The sequence below is a fragment of the Aotus nancymaae genome, unplaced genomic scaffold, assembly GCF_030222135.1.
Source record: "Aotus nancymaae isolate 86718 unplaced genomic scaffold, 86718_ANA_hifiasm-v0.15.2.pri h1tg000039l, whole genome shotgun sequence".
NCBI classification, from domain to species: domain Eukaryota; kingdom Metazoa; phylum Chordata; class Mammalia; order Primates; family Aotidae; genus Aotus; species Aotus nancymaae.
In genome coordinates, this window is record NW_026988453.1 from 4,866,778 (window position 1) to 4,882,247 (window position 15,470).

General features: G+C 50.9%; 1 protein-coding gene and 1 long non-coding RNA gene across 6 annotated transcripts in view; one reads left to right on the plus strand and one right to left on the minus strand.

Moving 5' to 3' along the window:
• The window catches only part of NAV1 (neuron navigator 1), a 263,151-nt gene that overhangs the window by 145,491 nt on the left and 102,190 nt on the right, over positions 1-15,470 (plus strand). For all 5 annotated transcript variants that reach the window (XM_064360228.1, XM_064360230.1, XM_064360229.1 and 2 more), the window contains one exon: positions 13,826-13,928. In XM_064360228.1, the coding sequence (XP_064216298.1) occupies positions 13,826-13,928 (103 nt within the window). The remainder of the gene's footprint in view (positions 1-13,825; positions 13,929-15,470) is intronic.
• Positions 1-15,470, minus strand: part of LOC135268213 (uncharacterized) — a 136,933-nt gene that overhangs the window by 9,502 nt on the left and 111,961 nt on the right. The window lies entirely within an intron of this gene.

The window sequence follows — 15,470 nt, forward strand, 5'->3', positions numbered from 1 at the left end:
CTAGGAGACCTGACCCCTGGAGTTCTGGTGCAGGCTGGGGTGTGGTGGGCAGAGCTACTCCCATCCAAAGAGTGGTGTCTTCAGAGGAGGTGCCTTTTGTCACTTGGCCACTGGTAGGTTCTGCAAAAGGAAGTGATGTCTGGGATTTAGGGACAGGCCTTGAGGGGACAGTGCACAGGAGTGGAGTGGGCAGGTGGGTGAAGCTCTGGTTCTCTTCTGCCGCTAACTCAACTATATATTATCTGGCAAGTCTCTGTCTAACCCAGTGGCAGGGTCCCAGAAACCTGAAGGTGGGCCCCATCCATAAAATGAACTTGAAAGTGCTCCAAAGGCAAACACCTTATAGAAAAAGAGCCAGTGATATGAGCACAGACCAACTCCGGTGGGCTCTAAGAGTGCTCCACTGTGGTGGAAACTTCTGTATCTGTGCCACGGTAGCTACGAGCTGTGTCATGTGATGTGGCTACTGAACACTTGAAATGTGGCTAGTGCAACCCAAGAACTGAATTTGAAACTGTAATTAATTAAAACCTAAAAGATGCTCGATATCATTAGTCACTAGGGAAATGCACATGAAATCTGCAGTGGGATACCACTTCACACCCACTAGGTGGCTATCAAAAAGAGACAATAGCAAGTGTCAGTGAATGTGGAGAAATCGGAACTCTCGTACACCGCTGGTGGGAATGAGAAAGCAGCCGCTTTGGAAAATACTCTAGCGGTTACTCAAAACGTTAAAAGTAGAATCACCACAGGACCCAATATTGTACTCCTAGGCCTACATCCAGAAGAAATGAAAGCATACGTCCACCTAAAAATGTGAACATGAATTTCATAGCAGCATTATTCATACTAGGCCAAAAGTTGAGATGACTCAAATGCCTATAAAATGAATAGATAAACTAAATGTGGTATATCCATACAATGGAATATCATTCAGCCGTGAAAAGGAATGAAGCAGAGATCTTGCCACAACATGGAGGAACCATGAGAACATTGTGCTAAGTAGAAGAAGCCAGATGCAAAAGGCCACATGTTGCATGATTACATTTATATGAAATGGCTAGCACGGGTAAGCTCATAGAGACAGAAAGTAGACTGGTGGTTGCCAGGAGTTGGAGCAGGGGGAGAAGAGGGAGTGACTGCTGATGGGCACAGGGCTTCTTCTCGGAGTGATACAAGTATTCCGGATTAGATAGTGATATGTTGTACAACTGTGCAAATATACTAAAAACCATTGAACTGAACTGTACATTTTATTTATTTATTTATTTATTTGAGATGAAGTTTCACTCTGGTTGTCTAGGCTGGAGTGCAATGCCACGATCTCAGCTCACTGCAACCTCTGCCTCCTGGGTTCAAGTGATTTTCCTGTCTCAACCTTCCAAGTAGCTGGGATTACAGGTGTGCACCACTATGCCCAGCTCATTTTGTATTTTTAGTAGAGACGGGGTTTCACCACGTTGGTCAGGCTGATCTTGAACTCCTGACCTCAGGTGATCCACCTGCCTTGGCCTCCCAAATTAACTGTACATTTTTAAAAGGTGAATTTCAGTATGAATTTGCTCTCTGTCTCTCTTTCTCATGCCATTCTGGCTAGTGGCTATAATATTGGACTATGCAGCTCTAGAGTCAGACTATCCGGGTTTGAATTCTGGCTTTGCCATTTGCTGTTATATTTCCTTGGACAGCTTGCCCAACCTCCCCGGGCTTCAGTTTTCTCAACTGTAAAATGGGGATAATAACTGGGCTATCTCAAAGAGTTGTCCTGAAGATATGGGCTAATATACATAAAACTACTAGAATAGTGCCTGGTACCCAGCCCTGTAGAAGAGTTAGCCAATACTAATCTTACTAGTGTCACAACCAGAAATCCTCCAGGGCCTCCTCCAATTGTCATCCACACCTGGACTCAGCCCCTTCCCACTCCCGTCCCTGTGTGCCTGCAGATGGTTCTCTTTGCTGTGTACACTGTTGCTATAACAACCACTCCCAGCTCCCAGCAGCAACCACTTCTTTGGAGGAGGGTGTCACAGGAATGGTCTGGGCAGGATCACTAATGGAAAACATTTTCAGTAAACCTTGAGGTTCACTGGGCAGGAACAGGGCCTGTTGGGGAACAGAGGGCTATGTCTCCAGGCTGAGACAGGCAGGAGGCCTACCCTCCAAGCACAGCCCGGGAGTCCAGGTCTTTAAATGAGAGAAGACGGAATATGTCTGAGTCTGCTATCTGATCCTATAACCTAACATTCACAAGGAAATGGAGCAGGGAGGGGCTTCTCCTGAAGTAGAGAAGGCAGGATTAGCAAACCAGCACTCCTTCCAAACAGGGCTCGAGGCCAGGCACCCTCTCCTGGTCTCACAGTCCTCTGCATCGACCACCCTTGACCTTGGCAAGTCCTTTCCTAAGGTGATATTGTTGCTAAATATTAAGTGGCTGGGAGGTATCGCTTTCTTCTGGAACTTTAAGCTCATCTCTCTGGCCGAGGTTCTCTGTGGAAGGCTGCATTTATGCATGGGGCTGAACAGGGCTGAGCTGTCCTCTAACAGGCTGCAGCCTGAACTAGCCATCCGCGTGGGGCTGCCTTCTGGTTCACTGCCTGCCCTCCCCTCGCTGCAAAGAGAGATTGCCACTCCCCAGAAATGGTCGAGCTGGGTGTGGTGGAGGGGATGGGGTGACTCTCCTCCCAGCTCCTCAGGCAGCTCCCAGCCTCAAGAACACTGCGGAGGAGCAGAGGTGAGGCCTCAGAGCACGGATTTGAACCCTGATCTATTTAATATTCCCCAGGGGACTGGAGCAGAAAGGCTAGCTGGAGCCTCTGGGAAACTTTGGCCCTGAATCAGACCTTGCCAAGTGGAACCCGTGGGTCCCCAGAACCTCCCTGGTGCCCAAGGCTGGTTGGATAATCCCAGAAGCCAGGCCTTGCTCCCCAAGAACCGGGTGGGCGCCCCATCATAGATACTGCAAACTCAGGCTGTTCTCCCAGCCTGGCCACGATCCCTGGGTTGGGGGAAGGATGTCAGGCCTAGGAGTGCAGAGCTCGGGAGGACAGGACTTGTGCTAAGCAGGAGACCGAGGGAGAGAGAGAGAGAGAGAGTGAGAGACCTGGGCGGCGGCTCCGGAGCCTGAGCGAGACGCTGTCCACCTCGCTGCGCTGCAGCCGCAGCAAGGCCACAGACGGCTGAGGACCGGCAACGCCCCCTTGTGGCCGTTCTCAGCAACAAGCCCCAGAGACCTGGCGGGGGCTGGACTGGGGCTGGATCCTCTAGCTGCAAGGCTGAGTTGGCTAGGTGGCTTCTCTTATCCAGAGCCTGGAGATGAAGGAGGGGGCTTTTCAGGGAACAGACTCGTACCTGGAAAGTAGACTTGCTCTGAAGTCCCGGGACACTTTGCATAGCCGCTTGGCATCAGGAAGTCAAGCCCTGGTTTTGTAATGGGCATCCAATGGATTTCCCAAATGTAGCCTCATGTAGCGCATCCCCCACTGGGGGGGGGGGGGAGGCAGGGGTTGCAAAGATGCGGATTCCTGGGTCCCATCGCCATCCTGCTGAATCAGAAGCTCTGGGAGGTGACACCCTGGTGTCTGCCTTTTTAACATATGCTGAGAAAAAAGATGCTTTATGGGCTTCAGCCAAGTACAAACCCATAGAACCAGACCGTCAAAGCTGGGTAGGGGCTTGGGTATCCTCTACTCCAAGCTTATTTATAGATAGGGAAACTGAGGCCCAAGGAAGGAAAGTAATTCACCCTGGCTCCCACAGCTAAGTCATGTGTGTTCTTAGGAAAACCAAGCTAGAGCTCTTTAAAAATTATTATATTTTATAAGGATGGAGTCTTGCTGTGCTGCCCAGGCTGGTCTTGAACTCCTGGACTCAAGGGATTCTCCCATCTCTACCTCCCAAAGTGTTGTGATTACAGACATAAACCACCACTCCTCACCCTCTTTATGTATTCTAAGTTGTCCACCCAGCATGCCCTGCTTCGCGATTTGTTTTAGCCCAGTGGAGACACATTACCAAGGATCCCTAATCCAAGCCATCTCACTCAGTGAAAATCAAAACTGTAGGTGATCTAGAAAGATATTTGCCTGGCAGTTCCAGGCTGAGGTGGCCATGCAAACTCCTTTCTCTGGCCCCAGATTTGCTTCTATTTCCTAGTTTTTCTTTCCTGGCCTCACACAGCCATGTGGCCAACATATTAGTCCTTTAGTCCTGGCTCTGACCCCGTGCAGCAAACAACAGGAGTGCCACTGAACGCTGGGCTCCAGTGCAGCCCACTCACTGATTGAGATGGTTCAGGATTCTCTGGGGTAAGGATGAAAACCCGGGGAGCTCCCCTGGGGAGCGGGAGCACTCAACTACTAGAAGCATGAGATGTGCCACACTGCGGGGGTTCTGTGACAACTGCCTCTGACAATATTGTGACTTACATGTGGGAATGAGGGAAAGATAGGATTAGTAACAGAACAAATAGTCCCCTGCCTGCACCCTCCATGGAAGCGGGCTGCCTCTGGTGTGGGGGCCCGCCAGCATCTGCTTTAGGGCCTCCCAGGTCATCAGATGGCAAGGAAACGGATAAGGGGAGGGGATGCAGTCCCTGTAGGGACAGTAACTGCGCTCTGCCTGAAGGCAGAGGGGATTTGCTTGCTGGGTTATCTGTCAGTTTTCCATACCTGCCTCCGCCACACTGTAGGACGGAGCTTTTGCAGTGAATCAGTGCAAGGTCACTGGATGCAAGAACCAGCAGAACCCCCCAGTCTAACTAAGCAGTGGGTAGAGACCCAGAGTTTCTCTTAGACCAAGGAGTACACTGAGCTGGGCCTGCAGTGCCCTCCCTGGCTGGAGTTTGAAGGTTTATGTCCTTCAGTGGAAGAGAGGAATAAAAATGATTCCCAAAGACGTTTGACTTATTATAAGCACAAAATGATCATTAACAAATACTGGTTGTGACATGTGCAGATAAACTCTGCATGGACCTGGGCTTCACCCTGTGGATCTAACAGGGCAGGGAAAGATTTTTTTCTCTCTCTCGTCTTGGGAGTTATTAAGAAGAGCTGTGTGTGTGTTGCTGTGTGTGTGTGTTGCTGTGTGTGTGTGTTGCTGTGTGTGTGTGTTGCCGTGTGTGTGTGTTCCTGTGTGTGTGTTGCCGTGTGTGTGTGTTGCTCTGTGTGTGTGTTGCTGTGTGTGTGTGTTGCTGTGTGTGTTGCTCTGTGTGTGTGTTGCCGTGTGTGTGTGTTCCTATGTGTGTTGCCGTGTGTGTGTTGCTCTGTGTGTGTTGCTGTGTGTGTGTTGCCGTGTGTGTGTGTTGCCGTGTGTGTGTGTTGCTCTGTGTGTGTGTTGCCGTGTGTGTGTGTTGCTCTGTGTGTGTGTTGCTCTGTGTGTGTGTTGCTCTGTGTGTGTGTTGCCGTGTGTGTGTGTTCCTGTGTGTGTTGCCGTGTGTGTGTGTTGCTCTGTGTGTGTGTTGCTGTGTGTGTGTGTTGCCGTGTGTGTGTGTTGCTGTGTGTGTGTGTTGCTCTGTGTGTGTGTTGCCGTGTGTGTGTGTTCCTGTGTGTGTGTGTTGCCGTGTGTGTGTGTTGCTGTGTGTGTGTGTTGCTCTGTGTGTGTGTTGCTGTGTGTGTGTGTGTGTGTGTTGCTTAATCCCTCTTGTTTCCAGGTCATTTAGCCTAGCCTGGGTTTCAGACCCAGTCCCAAACCATCCCACATGGTTAATTTACATTGCAGTTTACCTCTTCTGGTGATACATCTCTGTGTGTTTCATCCCCAGCCCACAGCATGAAGTGCTGGTCAAAAGATCCCTGGGCCAAGCGTGATAGCTACCATGCCATTCACAACCTGGTGACACTGGGCAGGCCCCTCCCCTCGGGGACCCCTGTAACCCCCATGTACAAAATGTGATCCTTTCAAGCTCTGACTTGAAAACGTTTTTTCTTTGACTCACTTCTGTTCCTCCCGTTGATTCCCGCCTCATCCAGCCACTCACAGCAGAAGCCAGTCTAGAAGTCAGATGAGTCCTCTGTGGCAACTGCCCTGGGCTGAACCACTAATGTGTGTTCTGAAACATTGGTGGAAATAATTAAGATTTCAACAGGCAGTTATTGCAGTTGACTTAATTGTCAGTCAATAATTAAAATTTTTTAGAACTTGGGGAAATTTGACTGCTGGGTGATGGATTCCCATGAGCCTCCTTCCTGAACTTCTCTGAATTTTGGGGGTTATTACCCTCAGTTGGAGGCTCTCCACCCATTACTACATCAGATTTTAGACTCCAGGCCAGAGGGGGCCCCTGAGTCTGGAATCTCACGATATCCCACAGCTGAGACCAGTTCCAAGGGAACGGGATTTAACTGCCTCACAGCAGTGAGAGGGTGGTAGTCAGGCCTGATGACACAGAAACAAGGTTTTGTCACCACCTCCTCCACCCCTAACTCCAGGTATCAGTGAGGGTCTGACCTAGCCAAAGCAAGGTCCTGGAAGAGAATGTAGGTCCATTGAGCTGCACCTGCAGGCTGTGCACCCGCCCATCAGCAAATGAGAGAGACAAGGGGCCAGCCTCAGTGCCAGCCCGAGGCTGCACCCATTTTTCACCCACCCCTTTGTGCCTTCTGACAGATAAGAGCCACCATTTATAGAGCACCTACTGTGTGCCAGGCACCGTACTATATGCGTGTTAGTGAATTGGCTCTCTAAGCCTCGCGGCAACCCTACCAAGTGGATATCATTCCCATTTCACAGAGCGGGAGACTGCAGTGAGGTGCGGTGACTTGTTCAAGGTCAAACAAGCTGGGGAGGGGACAGTCACAGGACCTGAAGTGCAGGTCTCTCTTTATCTAAGGACTGTGTTCTTGCCAGTATACCACTGTCAGCTTTGCCCCAGGGTCCCAATCTCTTGATGAGCGATTTCACAGTCCTGCCTTCCTGGGAAGCCTGTTTCCCCTGTTCTGACATGGGAACAGAGAGAAAAACCCTTCCTACGTGATCCTCACAGCGCACCCCAGGCTGTCCCTCTAGCATCGTTTTAGTCTTCTTTCTTCCTCCCCGTACGATGAGAGATAGGTCCACAGAAATCTCTCCGTGCGTATGTCTGCAGCATTGCAGAATTTTGTGAGGGTTTCCACAAACTACAGGCTGGACTCCAAGTAGCTGTGTGTATCTGGAGGCATGTGAATGCATTTTGAAATGCCGTATTGTTGTGGAAGGAACAAGGGCTTTGGAGTCAAAAAGACTTGTGATCAGTCTCCTGGCTCAAATTAAGTAACAAGGAAAACGCCTCGTGGTGAACACTGAGTAGCTGGGCGTTATTTGATTTGTGTGTACATGCACCTGTCTGTCAAGTGTATTTGATTGCTAGGCCTTGCCCAAAGACCCTTGAGATGGACAAGGCTCTCTCTCTGTGGTCTTGTGTAAGAGCCAATAATGTGTAGAAAGAAACACCGCCCTCCTCTGCAGATGCCTCAGTGCATGCCGGGACGATGCTGCTGTGCGTGGTAACTGTGAATTGCCGTGGTGATGGCTGGGTTGGGAGAGACTCCTGCATCTGTTCTGAGCCTGAGTAACACACACATTCTCTCCCCAGTTGCTCCATTTTCGGGGAAAGTTTGGAGGGGCAGCCCAGGATAACATCATGCGCTCCTCCCCATAGACCTTGGTGTTACCCTGGAGCATGCTAGGAGCCCTACCTGCTCCCTTCCCCCACTCAAACCCTACTTCTCTCTGTCTCTCTCTCTGTCTCTCTCTCACACACACACACACACACACACACACACACTCTCCACTCTTGCAGCTGGATCCTGTTATGTAGGAGCTAAGAGAGCACGCACTCCCAGGTACCCAGAGTGAGGTTGGGAGGGTGGCATCCTGACTGGTGTCATGTGAAGGAGAACGCTGTACTCTACTGGCCAAGACATGGACCTGGCTAGAGGTGGGTTAGACTGGAGGGTACCTTGTTCTGATTTGCACAAAGCTGCCACAGGAAATGGGAGTATTCTAAGCACATCCTTCATTGAGGGGTCCTGAGGAAAAGGATGGGCTGCCAGACTCCCTCTCCGTCTTTGCCATGTCTGGGCTCTATTTTGTCCCCAGGCCTGTCCCACAGCAAGAGCAAACATTTGACAGAGACACATAGAGGCAGCCTCCAAGGCATCTCAACTTAGCCAATAAGACAAGCCATTAGCTGGGCATGACACCTCACACCTGTTATCCCAGCACTTTGGGAGGCTGGGTCAGAAGGATCACTTGAGCTCAGGAGTTCAGAACCAGCTTGGGCAACATGGCGAAACTCTGGGTGTGGTGGGGCGTGTCTGTAGTCCCAGCTACTTGGGAGGCTAAGGTGGGAGAATCGCTTGAGCATAGGGAAGTTGAGGCTGCAGTGAAGCCAAGATCATGTCACTCCACCTGGGAGACAGAGTGAGACCCTGTCTCCAGATAAAAAAAAAAACAAAAACATTGAACTTTTAGGTTACTTTTCTCATTGTCACAGAGTAGCATGAGCCCCAGGTACCTTCTCCCCACCCCAATCCTTACCTTCACCCCACCCCTGATCCTTACCTTCACCCCATCCCTGATCCTTACCTTCACCCCACCCCTGATCCTTACCTTCACCCCACCCCGATCCTTACCTTCACCACATCCCGATCCTTACCTTCACCACATCCCTGATCCTTACCTTCACCCCATCCCTGATCCTTACCTTCACCCCATCCCTGATCCTTACCTTCACCACATCCCTGATCCTTACCTTCACCCCATCCCTGATCCTTACCTTCACCCCACCCCGATCCTTACCTTCACCCCATCCCTGATCCTTACCTTCACCCCACCCCGATCCTTACCTTCACCGCATCCCGATCCTTACCTTCACCCCATCCCTGATCCTTACCTTCACCCCACCCCTGATCCTTACCTTCACCCCATCCCTGATCCTTACCTTCACCCCACCCCGATCCTTACCTTCACCGCATCCCGATCCTTACCTTCACCCCATCCCTGATCCTTACCTTCACCCCACCCCTGATCCTTACCTTCACCCCACCCCTGATCCTTACCTTCACCCCACCCCGATCCTTACCTTCACCCCATCCCTGATCCTTACCTTCACCCCACCCCGATCCTTACCTTCACCCCACCCCGATCCTTACCTTCACCGCATCCCGATCCTTACCTTCACCCCATCCCTGATCCTTACCTTCACCCCACCCCTGATCCTTACCTTCACCCCATCCCTGATCCTTACCTTCACCCCACCCCGATCCTTACCTTCACCCCATCCCTGATCCTTACCTTCACCCCACCCCGATCTTTACCTTCACCGCATCCCGATCCTTACCTTCACCCCATCCCTGATCCTTACCTTCACCCCACCCCTGATCCTTACCTTCACCCCATCCCTGATCCTTACCTTCACCCCACCCCGATCCTTACCTTCACCGCATCCCGATCCTTACCTTCACCCCATCCCTGATCCTTACCTTCACCGCATCCCGATCCTTACCTTCACCCCATCCCTGATCCTTACCTTCACCCCACCCCTGATCCTTACCTTCACCCCACCCCTGATCCTTACCTTCACCCCATCCCTGATCCTTACCTTCACCCCACCCCTGATCCTTACCTTCACCCCACCCCTGATCCTTACCTTCACCCCATCCCTGATCCGTACCTTCACCAGAGACGGTGAGAAAGGGATGAAGCTTAGTTATGAGTTGATAGTCAGAGGTGAAGAAAGGTAAAGATCAGGAGTGGATGAGGGTGAGAGGTGAAGTCAATTCCCTTGCAAATGTAACTTACTCATATTTTTAAGCTAAAATGTCAAAATTCACCTTCAGAGTCATGGGTGTGAATGTCAGATTGCCCTCTCAACCTAGGCAAAGTGTCTGCAGCCTCTCGAGGCCTTTCTTTTATGCACAAGTAAGTCCTCTTGGCCATGGCTGTGGCTGCACCACCCCTGGAATGTGTCTGTCACCCAGGAATGTGAAGGAAGCCAAACTTCTCCAGAGCCCCAACCTGCCAGACCCACCCTGGGCTGAGCCTTGGAGAGGCAGAGCAGCCTACCCATGATGGCCACCAGGGGCCACTGCTGGGGCACAGAGGGAACTGTAGAGTGTAGCCTCTGCAGAGCCTCTCCAGCCTGAGAGCAGAGACCACCTGGTCACCCCCCGGGAAACCAGACCCTGCCCTAACCTCCTCCCCTGTATACCCCAAATCTACACCTGTGAGGAAGCTGCCTGGAGTCCAGTGTTCTTCCATGAGCATCCCTGTGATCTCCAGTTAGCCCCTGCCTCCTGGACCTTAGCCTCCCAGCTCTCCAGAGATAGCAGGATTGAATGAATTTCAAGTTTCTTTGTGGCTCTCATTTTTGGCAAGTCTGGGAGACTCAGGTAGTCCCGCCACACTCTGCTGATGTGGAAATGGGGAAGGGGGCTAGGGTAGAGGTCTTTGAGGGAAGAGATATGTAGAAAGAGGATCAAACCTGTGACCTAGAGGTCTATGACTCCCATCTGGAGCACCTGGGGCATTAAGGAATGCAGGCTACTATGTGGTTTAAACATTTTCCTAAAAAAAAAAAAAAAAAAAGACATTGGCCAGGTGCAGTGTCTCACGCCTGTAATCCCAACACTTTGAGAGGCCAAGGCGGGCAGATCACCTGAGGTCAGGAGTTCAAGACCAGCCTGGCCAACATGGTGAAACCCAATCTCTACTAAAAATACAAAAAATTAGCTGGGCTTGGTTGTGGGTGCCTGTAGTCCCAGCTACTTGGGAGACTGAGGCAGGAGAATCACTTGAACCGAGGAGGTGCAGTTTGCAGTGAGCTGAGATCACGCCATTGCATTCCAGCCTGGGCAACAGAGAAGAACAACTTAGTCTTAAAAAAAAAAAAAAAAAGACATTTCCCTAAGGTGACGTGTATTTATCCTTTTACTTTTTTTCATGGCTTTTTGGAAATTTTTTAAAAACTGTCCAGTTTTGAAATGTTCATTAAGCATCTTTTTTTTTTTTTTTTTTTTTGAAACAGGGTCTCACTCTGTTGCCCAGGCTGCTGGAGTGCAGTGGTGTGATCACAGTTCATTACAGCATTGAACTCTTGGGCTCAAGTGATCCTCCGTCCTCAGCCTCCCAAGTGGCTAGTATTACAAGCATGAACCACCATGCTTGGCCTTTTTTTTTTTTTTTTTTTTTTTTTGGTGGAGACATTGTCTCCCTATGTTCCCCGGGCTGGTCTCAAATTCCCAGGCTGAGGCGATCCTCTGGCCCTCAGCGTCCCACAGTGCTGGGATTATCGGCGTGACCCACTGCTTGCAGCCTAAGCGCCTTCTATACAATAGTCACCATGCTTGACGCTAGTGGTAGAGATGCCCTGTGATATATCAAAACAAGTGTGAGTTTCTTCCTGGGTGCAACTCTGCCTTGTGCTACATGCTAGGTGTGTGACTTTGGCCAGGTTACTTGTTTTCTCTGAGTCTCAGTTTTCTCATCTGTTAAATGGGGCAGTAGCACAAATCTCCTAGAAATGTTGCAAGGATTCAAGTAGATAATGTGTAGGTCTGGCACACACAGAAGTCTCTGAGTAACTCTTGGTCACCTTCCTCTTTGGGAATACACACCCTTTGGAGATGTGTGTGCCTGTCCTTCGTCTCTGCCAAGCCCATAAAAAGCATCACCCTGGGCCAGAAACCCATACCTTGGCAGCATGTTCTTGGTCCCCACATAAGCATTTTAGAACTCAACTTTATTTCTTGGCGAGTCTAAAAAATTGACCCTGTCTGTGTTTCACACCAAGCCATCAATTAAAGCCATGGAGCAGCTTACAAGGTGACACTTGCCAGGATAAACAGGCATTGGCGGCCACGGAAGTGATGCCAGGACTGGGGACAGAGATTAGACCACTAGCATGGTGGCCTACCATTTGTCCCTGATCCTTGCCACCGGCATGGAGGCCTGGATTCGTGGCGCTGACCACGAGAGGATGTGGAGCTGGAGAAGCTCTCCCTGGGAGGGGAAGGGAGGGATGGCTGGGCCTGGGTGTGGAGCTGGTTCTCAGAAAAGGTGCCCAAAAGGCTCTGGAGAGGACAATGTGGGCTCCTTGCCTGCTCCACCCAGCCTCCCCTCCCTGACAAGACAGTCAAGCAGCCGCCTGCCAACCAGCCTGAGCTTAGTCTTAGGGGGAAAAAACCTCTTGAAGAGATTCAGAAATGTTCCCTTTGGCAGCTAAAAGAACCTCACACTCCTGCTGAGTCTGTGGGCTGAGGAGGGACTGAGGGGGCGTTTGGCCTCTGTAGCAGCGGCAGAAGGCTTGAGATGGAGGGGAAAGGGGAGGAGCCTGGAGAGTTCTTGGGTTTTCTCTGTTGTTTGCCGTCATCTATCTGTCACTCCCTGACTCTCTCCTGCAGATTGTCTTTTAGGGAGGCTCTAGGGGACTTGGTTCCATGCATGACTTTAGGTCCCAAAATGAAAGATAAGCCACGGGCAGGGCCAGCTTCTCTTCATTATACTGTCCTCAGGGCCCAGCGTGGTGCCTGATGTGAAGTAAGTGCTTGATTAAGACTCATTGGATGAGGCTGGGTGCGGTGATTCATGCCTATAATCCCAGCACTTCGGGAGGCCGGGTGGATCGGGTAGATCACCTGAGGTTGGGAGTTCGAGACCAGCCTGACCAACATGGTGAAACTCCATCTCTACTAAAAATACAAAAAGTAGCCAGGCGTGGTGGCACCATCCTGTAATCTCAGCTACTCAGGAGGCTGAGGCAGGAGAATCACTTGAAGACAGGAGGCGGAGGTTGCAGTGAGCCAAGATCGCTCCACTGTACTCCAGCCTGGGCAACAGAGCAAGATTCCATCTTAAAAATATATGTATATTAATTGGATGGGCAGAAGGAAGGAAGGAGAACGTTCTTTGCGTTCCTTCATGCTCAAGCACCTCTCAGTCATTTGGATGTTATTTTCACCCTGTTTGCTGTTGTAGATTCTCATCTTGTCCAGGCTAATATCTGGATATCAGGGTTGAATAAAACTGCTCTTGGTCATTTGGGATTCTGAGGATGGGGCCACACCCATGCACCCTCCTCACTGGGGATTGCACCACTCGTGTGGGGACTGCCCAGAGCTCAGTTCAAGCTCCAGAAAATGACTGCTCATCCCTTCTACCTCCCCACCAGCTACCTCACCTTTAGGAGGCTATATCTGAGCTAACTTCCCGGGACCCCATAGAGCAACCCCAGATATTACCAGTCAGTGCCTGGGCTTAGGTGTGCAGAAGCCAGCTTGTACCAGTTCCCCAGAGCCAGCTGTTAGCACCTCTTCCTAACTCTGTGGTCAGTGACATCATGTTGGTAGATTGAAAGCGGCCATGACAGGAGGATTTATACCATGGAAATTGGCAAACACTGCACATCCATGTCCCCTTCCTCCAGGAGCCAGTCATTCAACATTTACCAGCACAACACTGGAGAGGGAGTTTCAGGCAGATGTTCTAAGTCATCTCAACCACGAGAAATCTTGCCCAGGACCTCTGCTGTGAGAAGCAGGGCCTCCCAAAACAAAGTCAAAGGTAGAGGCAGTTACTTGGGGGCTCTGAAAGGAGTGCACAGACACAGAAAGCCATGTCTGCACCCCCTGCCAGGGTCTGGGCTTCAGAGGGCTCAAGGGCACGTGTCCAGGGCCTTTGGGAGGGCCCATTCTGTTGGTTGTCTTTGAGAAAGGGAGGAGGGAGGTGACTGTCATGACCCAGGGACTAGCCTCTTGGGGACATTGTCAATCTCCGCTTCCTGACCCCCAGGATCCTAGCACTAAGTCCTCTTCACTCACCCAGCTCTTCCTTCTCTCCCTCCTAGACCCAGAGTCCCAGAGAAAGAGGACAGTGCAGAATGTCCTGGATCTTCGACAGAACCTGGAAGAGACCATGTCCAGCCTGCGAGGGTCCCAGGTGACTCACAGGTAAGCTCCAGCTGCAGAGAGGATCATGCCCTTTGCCTTCCTGGCTCTCCACCCCATTCTGGAGAGCAGGTCCGCAGGGTCTCTCCACACCTCTGCCAGGTCAGCCAGATGGCCTGAGGCATGGAGCCACTGTGGAAGGGGGAGAAAACTCATTTGTCTCAATAGAAGCTTGGCTTTGTCTTCTTTCTGCTTGTGCCTGAGCATTTCATTTCACTTCAGCAAATCAGCTTGAAAATCACTAGCCCAGGAGTCAGAAAGCAGAAGCCATTACGCAGCTCAATGTGTGATCTTTGATACTCACTTTCCCTCCTTAGACCTCGGTCTCCTCATCTGTCAAGAGAAGGTTTACTAAATACTCTCTTCCTGTTCCAAAGTCTCTGTCAAACTAGGGTTCTAGAATTGGTTCCCTTCGCAATACCTGTATCTTGTCGCTCTTGTGTCAGCTAGGTGCCCCCAGCCTCTTCCACCAGCCACTGAGGGAAGCTTGAGTGCTCAACAGGACGTACACAATGTCACCCAGATCCATGCCCTGTTAGGTGTATCCCCCTAACCCACTCCCTGCAGAGACCTCACAGCCTCCAGCTGCATGGGGCACTCACCCCCTCCCACAGCACCTCTCTCTGGAGCAAAGTCCTGGCCACAGGCTCTGCTGTGACTCAGAATTTCCCCTGCTGGCTCCTTGGACTGCCCAGATGAGCTCATGCTGTCAGCTCCAAGTGGGGCAGAGGGCTGGGCTAAGCTCTGGGGACAGAGGGAGGGAGAACAGACAGCCAGACTGGGAAATCATGGGGGCCGTGGGGCAGGAAGGCTGTGTGAGGGCTAGGAAGCCTCCCCAGTTAGACTGGAAGTAGATTATTCTCCAAATCCTGGGGCCAGAAAATTGAGAGCAAAGTTGGGTCATGGGCACTGGAAAAGGACCTTGCTTAGCCCAGGGTGTGGCCATTTGGGATTCTGAGGATGGGGCCACACCCATGGACATATTTACATACCACCAATGACAAAAAACTCATTACCTTTCTTTTTTCTATTTTTATTTTATTTTTCACATAGGCTTTTTATTTTTTTTTTTATTATTTTTAAAGACAGAGTCTCACTCTATCACCCACTCCCTAAGCCTCCCGAGTAGCTGGGATTGCAGGCATGTGCCATCATGCTCGGCTAATTTTTGTATTTTTAGTAGAGGCGGGCTTTCACCATGTTGGTCAGGCCAGTCTTGAACTCGTGGCCTCAAGTGATCCACCTGCCTCTACCTCCCAAAGTGCTGAGATTACAGGCATGAGCCACCGCGCCTGGCCAACACACCACCTTTCAGTAACCCCAGTGCATTGTGGGATTGCAGCGACTCTGATGTGGAACTGCACTTAGTCTTCAGTAGCTTTCACCCATCGGCTCTAGTTCTTCCTACTTAGACTACCCTTCTCCTTCTCCTTCCTTGTCCTACTCCTCCCCCATCCCCATCCCATGCCCACATCTTGGAGACTCAGCCCTTTACTCCCAGACATCTTGAATATTTTAATGAGAAGATAAATCAAAACTCTTTGG